This window comes from Lates calcarifer, linkage group LG2, assembly GCF_001640805.2.
Source record: "Lates calcarifer isolate ASB-BC8 linkage group LG2, TLL_Latcal_v3, whole genome shotgun sequence".
In the NCBI taxonomy this organism is placed as follows: domain Eukaryota; kingdom Metazoa; phylum Chordata; class Actinopteri; family Centropomidae; genus Lates; species Lates calcarifer.
This window is the reverse complement of record NC_066834.1, coordinates 6,151,174-6,160,257: the sequence shown is the minus strand read 5'-3', so window position 1 is coordinate 6,160,257 and position 9,084 is coordinate 6,151,174. Positions and strand designations below refer to the sequence as shown.

Here is a 9,084-nt window from a genome sequence, read left to right as displayed (position 1 = left end):
AAACCCCATCTAACATTACAATACCACACAGGGGGGAGTCGACTTTACACGTGCAAGGAACATACATTCGCAACAGTGAACTCCGCGCTTTAAGACTTTGCAAAAGACTTCCATTATAGAGCGTTTTTAAGTTCACGGAAACACCGAAAAGTATCTAAATCATGGCATTTCTGAATCATTTTACGACAGCATACTTGAAGAGCGTCCAAGGCTACCGGCTAAATAAGCAGATGTTCTTCATTTTACGCGCCTTGCACAAGTCAGCATCCAGCGAAGCTTTGGGGATCTCCGCGGCTGGAGAAGAGGCCATACCTCAAAGACTGATCACACCGGCGGATGTCGGCGAGAAAACCAGTATCAAGACCCTGAAGGAGATGCCTGGACCCAGCACCCTGGCCAACTTGATCGAGTTCTTTTGGAGAGACGGGTTTAGCAGAATTCACGAAATTCAGGTAAAGGTGTCCATATGTGTATATCTAGTTTTGTTTGACAGATCAAATCATTTTGCGCGTTTTCCATCAATGGCAAAGAGCCTGTTTATTCTCGACGTCTGCCAAATTTGCCACCTATGCGTAAAATGGCACAGACTGTTGCGTAAAAGCGCACCAGAGGTTTGGTTGCTGGTTAACTTTCCACTCCAAGTTTTGTAATAGCCCTCAAGAGAGTTACATGAAACACTGTAAGTGCTCTCTTCATCACAACATGCGGCAGATAAACTTGTTACAAGGCGCTTTGGCCAAATGCTTAAAGAGTCATTCAATTAGGTATCGATCAGCATGACAAACAAGACTTCTGTCAAGTTCTTGCTGGTGGAAGCGATTACAGAATAAGTGCCTGTTTCGTTGCCTATACTGTGGTGATGATCACTTGACATAAACTAATATTTTTTTTTGAGAAATGTAAGGTCAGATTAATGCAAAGTTATTCTAGCTATCTTCTTTCTTAATTCGATGTGGAAATTAGTCCAAGTGACAGGGATTGTATAGGTGCCCATTAACACAGTTTTATACTGTATGTTGAAAGCGATTTCACTGGTGATAGTATCTGGGAAAGTCAGGACTGGGGCTTTATCAGATTTTTAAAAACTACATTCCAAATATGGAAAACTGCTGTTAGTGATAGCAACAGTCAGACAAATAAAGGTAGCCTATATTTAGATGGCAGGTACATTAAGGTTTAGATAATGTTATAGACAGGTTCTACTGGAGATTTAGTAGTACTTTGGCCTGGCGGACATACAACACCATTCTACTTTATTAATCAGTCTGCATTATTTTGATGAAACTGCAAAATGTAATTGATTGAATGATTTATCACAAGTTTATATTTCTTCACTAAAACTTGGATTTAATCTAACAGCTAGCATATATTTATAAAACCTTTTGATGTTGTCAGTGGCATAAAATGAAATCAGTGCTGGATTCTGTCCATTTTCAAAAAACATTTTTATCAAAGTTACACAAATTAAGAGATGTGTCCACTAATTATTTGTTGTCACTTTTGCATCTACAGTTGGAGCACAGGAAGAAGTATGGAAAAATTTTCAAGTCCCACTTTGGGCCCCAGCTGGTGGTCTCAATTGCAGACCGCGACCTGGTGGCTCAGGTGCTGAGGGCCGAGGGCGTGGCCCCTCAGAGAGGTAACATGGAGTCCTGGAAGGAGTACAGAGACATGAGAGGCCGTTCCACTGGCCTCATCTCAGCGTGAGTGTCTTGCAACCTTTTGATCTTTGAGTCTGAATGGAATAAATTACGCTGGGGTCGACAAGATAATCACTTTGGTTTCCATATGTGCAGATGGGCACAGCACAACACTTGGTGTCTGTGCTACATGGATCAACTCACTTCTAGTGTGCATTCCCTTCACTTGTGAATAGTCAGTTTTTGTATCCATAAACCAATACTGTACTTGCCTCATTTAGCATCAATACTTGCAGTTTTTGCCACTGCTTCACCACTATCAGTCTCTATAAACTAGGATATTATATTTATATGTCTATAAATGTCTTTCCAGTGAAGGAGAGGACTGGCTGAAGATGCGGAGCGTGCTCCGACAGCTCATCATGCGCCCCCGTGATGTAGCAGTTTTCTCCAATGATGTGAACAAAGTGGTAGATGACCTGATCAAAAGAGTTCATGTTCTGCGCACCCAGGAGTCTGACGGAGCAACTGTCCTCAACGTGAATGACCTCTTCTTCAAATACGCTATGGAAGGTTGGTAAAGATCCTACACAGGATGGATGTGAGGGAACTGAAAGTGAGGCAGGATTGATTTAAAAATTATAGTGCAGTATATCAGTGAGGCCATCAGAAAAGGATGAAACAGAAAGAGAAAGTAGACATCAACAACTGTTTTTGTTTTTTTTTTTTGTTTTTTTTTACAGGTGTGGCAGCCATTTTGTACGAGTGCCGACTAGGCTGTTTGGAAAACGAGATTCCCCAGGAAACCCAAGACTACATTACCGCACTGCACCTCATGTTCAGCTCCTTCAAGACAACCATGTATGCTGGGGCAATCCCTAAGTGGCTCCGACCCATCATTCCCAAACCCTGGGAGGAATTCTGTCTCTCCTGGGATGGCCTCTTCAAATTCAGTAAGTAGTTAAAAAGAATATGATATTTAGTACCACTTGTGCCACATGTTTTCAGGGTGGCTTTCTCCAGTCCAGTGAGTTGATACCAGGTCTTTCATCTTTTTAAAATCTTCATGAATAGTTTTCAGTGTGTAAAAATGTTAGATAATGCTTTCCATGTGGTACTTTTTTAAATAACAAAACAGTGAAGTTTCAGTCTGGTAAAGAATTAGCTAAACTTTTCTGGATAAATAGCCTGGCATCAATGGAGAGGAATGTTGATTTGCATATAAATCTCTTCTGCTGTACCATGGAGCTGTGGGAGTATGGGGTCCCTCTGTTACATAACCTGTTCTCTCTTCTCTTTCCTTTCCTTCACTACCCTCCCTCACGTCCCATTCCCTCCTCACTTCCCCTTAACTCCCCCCTTCCTTTCCATTCATCCCTTTTTTCTCTGTCCCTGTCCAATCCCAGGCCTTATTCACGTTGATAAGAGGCTCTCAGAGATCAAGGCCCAGCTGGAGCAGGGAGAAGAGGTGAAGGGGGGACTGCTCACACACATGCTCATCACCAAGGAGATGAATATGGAGGAGATCTACGCCAATGTAACGGAGATGCTGCTGGCCGGGGTTGACACGGTGTGTGTTTATGCAGAAGTGTTAGAAGATATGTGCAGAGAGGGGTCGAGGAGTGTGTGGCTTTAGCAGGAGGTGGAGCGGTTGGGAGTCACACGTGTGTGTCTGTCTGAGTCAGTGTTGAGTTTCAAGGGTTGGGTTTCTGGCGCCACATCTATGCCTGTGTAGCTGTGCCAGCGTCAGGTCAGAGCAGTGAATTGTGGGGTTACACAGTATCCCACTGACAAACTTGTTCTCACTCATATTTAGTTTCTCATCATTTGTCTCTGTCTGTTAGATCTACACAGGGGGGGCTTTGTCTTTTTTTTTCCTCTATGAGACATCTGTGCTGTGCATTCGCGTGTTACCACATTAGAACTTAATTGGATAACACTTGCAAGTAATTAATACTGTTGGTTTAAAGTCACTGAAGAACCATTTTTTGTTGGAATATTGTTTACCTTCTAATTGGCAAATTAAAGAGTACAGAGATAAGACTGTAAAGCAGCAGGGACACGGCATGGCATACCACAAAGATTCTGGATCAGATTTAGACACAGGATGTTACTTTTTCACAGCTGGCGCCTCCGCCTGTTGGATCATTCGATACACTCACCTGACACAATTCAACAAAAGACAGAGATGTTCACAAAAAAATATTTGAAATTAAACCAAAAATAAGACACAAGTATCTGTTGCCTGATAATGCACAATACCCACTAAGAATTATTTTTCCATCTGTTTTCACACTTGTCTTGTACGTGTGAATCTGTATGTATACTGTGTGCACATGTGCACAGTTACTGCCTAATTTGTTTGGGGTGCTGTCAGATTAATAAGAATTATGGGTGTAGAGTGTTTTGTGCTGAGCTAGGGGCCACAGGATAAAAGGGTGTGTGTGTTTTTGTTGAACTTGTTGCAACGGCCACGTCCTGGCAGGGGGTGGGCTTAGCTGAGCCATTACCTGACCCCTTGGTGCATTTGCCTTTACTCAGCACACACAAGAGCTGTCAAGACACGTTAGCTGCAGCCAGAGTTATAGCACAGACTGGGCAGAGGTGAGATGGGGGGGGGGAGGGTTAGGCTCTGAGGTAGAGGGACGCTGTAATGAAAAAGCAAAGAGTGGGGAATTGGCGTCATAAGGAAGAGGACAAAAAAGATTGGGCGTACAATGGATGTTTAGGGAAAAAAAGGACAAGATGAGGGGGTGGAGGGTAGAGGACTAAGCCTTTTTAGAGATGTGTTTGGATGAGTTTTTGTCATATGATTCCTCTCGGGCTTTGTCTGAGGTGTTGCCAGCATCTGTGCCAGCTGGAGTTGATTAGGAGCAAGTTGGTTAGATGGGGAGAGGGTGATGACAGAGTGGGAACCTGAGGAGGGGTAGGGGTAGAAGGAGGTGGAGGACACAACAGTGAAAAGGATGGTGGGGCATAGACAAGGGTAGATACTCTTTTCATCATTAGTTACTCCACTGGAGGACACTGACCTTAGACTGGCCTCCATATTCATTGTGATGTTAGCATAAACAAGACTGTCTCTCTGATATCCATATATGTCATGAAATGTATGGGTAGAAAAGTTAAAGAAGCTAGATGGAAAGACAGACAGGAGGCCAGGAAAAGAAATTAGATGTGAGTGGGAGTAACAAGGCACATAGTCAGTTAGGAAAGGTGACACCCATTTTCATGTCATTTGCTCATCTGCCCACATCACTGAAATGAAAATGTCAGTGACATGTGAGTCAGAAAAAGGATGAGTTGGGACAATTGAGAACAGTGAGATAACTGAAATGAGTAGGTGGAGTAGTTGCCAGTAGAGGAAAGAGGAAATGAAAATGATCAGGGTGTGTCTGATGAGACGGGAAAGCACAAGATGTGTGGGAAGTGTTTGGAAAGGGTGCCCATTGTGAAGGGATAGAGGCAGTGAGATCAGGCGAGAAATTAAATTTGATTTCTGTGATTTGCTAATTAATTGGGGTTATTTCTCTTTGTATCATTGTATTTAATGAAAACAGTGCTGTAATGCTGTTAAGTGTGGTACAACTGAGTGCATTTAATCAAGGTCTCAGTTGGATGAGAATGGATGACAGTGAATGATGTAAGAAGAGGGATAAAGGGCTGAGATTGCAGCTGGTGGAATGGTCTGCTCGGCACATGGAATTAGCCCCCTCTCCCTCAAAGCCCCTCACTGTGTTTCCCAACACTTACGCAACATCATAGAAACTCTTATATCAGCTTGAATTGCAGTCAAACTTGTTGCAAAACATGAGGAAAAAGGCAACATCCCCACACAGATTTAATGGAAAACCTAAAGAATGAAATTAATATACTACACATTCAAGAGGTCATACAACAATTGGTTTTGAAGAAATACCCTTTTCTATCCTCCTAGACATCCTTCACCCTTTCGTGGGCCAGCTACCTGTTGGCACGGCACCCTCAAATACAGCAGCAAATCTTTACCGAAGTGACAAGGACTTTGGGACCTGGAACAGTCGCCACCGCTGACGACGTCCCCCGTCTGCCTCTCATCAGAGGACTTGTCAAAGAGACTCTCAGGTGCAGACTGCAGTCATTTTTGTATACTGTCTGTTTCTTATCTAGCTGTTTTCTGTCACTAGCCTGCAGTGTTGGCAACAACTCAGAAAAACAGTTTGAAAGATCTGTGCTTGTACAGTATGTTCATGAGTATCTTTTAATTTGTTCATTATGTCTCTCTGTGTGTGGCTTTCACATTGTCTCAGAATTAAACTTTGTGAGAAGATCAATGTATAGTGCTGCTAAATAACAGTCTTTGTGCACCCCTCCCTGGGAGCAGGCTTTTTCCAGTTCTCCCAGGCAATGGAAGGATTACCCAGGATGACTTAGTGGTGGGCGGATACTTCATCCCCAAAGGGGTAAGACTGATAGAGACAAAATAGATGTGAGTCCTCTGGAGTGTGCATATGCTGAAGAAAAAGTGTAACCATAACAGCCACCCAAAAACATTACAGTGGAACCAGATGTAACATGATCTTGCATTACTCATACATCTGTCTCTTTCTCTCTCTCGTGCAGATGCTTGTACAATAGCCCAGCTGTTTTCATTGCCCAACTGACATTTTTCTGTTTTCTTACTCTGTCAGACTCAGTTGGCCCTGTGTCACTACTCCACATCTTTGGATGAAGAGACCTTTGCTGATGCGTTAGACTTCAGACCCGATCGCTGGATACGGAAAGATTCCACAGATCGTGTCGACAACTTTGGCTCCATTCCCTTTGGCTACGGCATCAGGAGCTGCATTGGCAGGAGAATAGCAGAGCTAGAGATGCATCTAGCTCTCACAAGGGTAGGGAATTAATCGACTTTTAACTACACACACATTCAGAATTTTTCTTCAAGCATATCTTTAAATGTACTGTATCCTATTACAGGAATGAATCGAGTTTTTATTACTGTGTCATGCATACAACTATGCCTGGCCCTACAAGACACCATAAAGGTGTACAGGATAAGACAGATGCAGAATGCTGCTTGTACATTTTCAACAATAAGAAATAAAGAGAACCAGGCTTTTTAGACAAAGTTAGCAAGCCTAAACACAAAATTAAATGATTCCAGTTGTTGACCAGCTGCACAGCAGAATATTTCAGGCAACTGTCAAGCCATTTAATGGAAATTTTACATTCTTGAATCATCACAGTATGAACATCAGCATCCACGTCCCAAATCACACAGCTCACACAGTCCCTGAATATTTTTTAATCTTCCAACGTCAAAGACCAGAGGAAGCATACCAGTTTCCAGCTGCGCTGCTAAAAATCTTTGGTGTCTTGATAAACACACGTATAAATGTACTCACAGATAATGTTCCACAACCCAAATGAGTTATATAATCTGACTGACATCTGCGTTTTCACTCCTTGTGTAGCTCATTCAGAGGTTCCACATTGGCGTGTCTCCTCTCACTGCTGATGTTAAGGCCAAAACCCATGGCCTGCTCTGTCCTGCTACCCCCATCAACCTGCAGTTCGTCGACAGGGAAAACTAGAGGCTGACTCTTTTCCATTAGGTCTACTGTACTGTATGTTTTCAAAGTGCTGATTCATTATTAGGAGTTTTTAAATACACTGCTTTTAGTACAGCTTCCACTGTTAGATTTTTAGATGCCAAGCTAAGTCTGAGGTTTTACTCAGGCAAGAAATGTGTCTCACTTCCTCTTTGTTGATGAGGAGGACACAAAATAGTACTGGACCAATAACGTAAGAATAAAAACTGTTTATGATGTATATTATTTGTACTTAGTAAAACCCACTGCAGTTTGTTTGGACTGTTACTCCTTCCATTCATCCTATTCAAAATAGTGAGTGGAAAATGAACTATAATCTATGTACTTTGTATTCTTTTATGTCAAAGTGCATGCCTGTATGTAATCATGTGTGCACACATAATCACACAGTTTGTAAGAATGAGAACGAAATTCACTGAGAATGTTGAAAGACAACTATGAATGTACTGAAAATTAGCGTGTGTGTATATAATGAGCTTTATTTGATGATGATGATGTTTTCTCTATGTTGCAAGCCAAATTACTTAGACAGGTTTTTTTCTGCCACCACAGTTTCTTTTTATTCAAACTATGGAAGAACATTTTAATCACTTGAATGGCATTACATGATTTTAATCCATGTACTGTATGTCCATAAAACATTAAGTACACAGTTAGCTAAGGGGAGAAAAAACTCTTTCAGATGTAAACATGTATATTTGCAGGAAAAGTGCTTTTAACTTTTTAAAATAAAAAATGTTCATCCCCTTTGTTAGAACTAATGAATGAACCATTATAAACTAAATTCATCAAAACATTGATGCTCAGCTAGTGAGAATGTGTATCTGTTTGTTCATATTTGCATCAAAAAATGTGTTCAGAATTTTTGGTTTGTATGCTGTTACTGTGAATGCAAGTATTTAAGCAGAACACCAGTTAAATTATGATTTTACTGAGAGGGATAATGTATGTTACAGAACAGTTTGGTGCAAGGGAAAAGACAAGTTGCTGTTGAATTGTGTCATCTTGAAGGATCACAATGCATGGAGGAAAATGGAAAACACTCTCTGTATTTACCTGCTCTTTTGTCTACCTGTTCCTTTTTACTGTAGTGTTGTGCAATGTCTTTTGTCAAAAATATTTACATCCATAATACTCTTAAAATGTCAGGATAGAGAGGTACAGCATTACAACAAAACAGCCCCTGGCTTACTACATTTATAAGTACTGCAAACACAGAACACTGGAAGAAAACCAGAGAGAAGTAAATAAAAGAAATCTTTACTCTGTAGTTTTGGGGAGTTAAGCCCCTGAGTGCAGATGTAAATTCACACCTGTACACTGATGTCACCAATAAATGATCGATTGACTCAAAGCATTGTTCAAACCCACAGATTTTTAAATTCAATTCCATGTGAAGATCCTGATGTGTCAAAATGTACTCTTGACTGAATTAACTTTGATTAAAGCTTTGTACATTTCTTCTTATTACTGGTGAATATTTATCTTAGCATTTTTATGTGATGCCTGCTCTGTAGCTTTGTCCCCAGTGAAACTATGACCCTGTCCTAAGTGACTCAATCAGCCAAATGTCTTGCATCTGTTATAAATTAATAGGAGTTTGGTGCATCATTGTTGCTGCATACTCCGTAACTTTCTGATTACACATTAGTACCATCTGATTTGGAGTGATGTGGAGCTATTATAAAACTGTCCTCTGAGTATATGAACAGTGGTAGAAACAGTATGGCAGTGGTGGAGGTAATGAAGTACATGTACACTTTCATGTACTTGTAGTTTATTTGATTATTTCCATTTTCAGATGAAAATATTATACTTTTTACTGGACTTCATTCATTTGATTTTACACT

At 41.1% G+C, this 9,084-nt stretch overlaps 1 protein-coding gene across 1 annotated transcript; it reads left to right on the top strand.

Annotated features, from left to right (window-relative positions):
• On the top strand, positions 1 to 8,701 carry LOC108887985 (cytochrome P450 27C1). Its single transcript, XM_018683754.2, has 9 exons — positions 1 to 452; positions 1,513 to 1,703; positions 2,014 to 2,213; positions 2,384 to 2,593; positions 3,047 to 3,210; positions 5,578 to 5,744; positions 6,004 to 6,082; positions 6,311 to 6,514; positions 7,097 to 8,701. Exons 1-9 carry the CDS (start codon positions 162 to 164, stop codon positions 7,214 to 7,216), a joined length of 1,626 nt encoding a protein of 541 aa, XP_018539270.1. The 5' UTR covers positions 1 to 161; the 3' UTR covers positions 7,217 to 8,701.
• Positions 8,702 to 9,084: the final 383 nt, after the last annotated feature.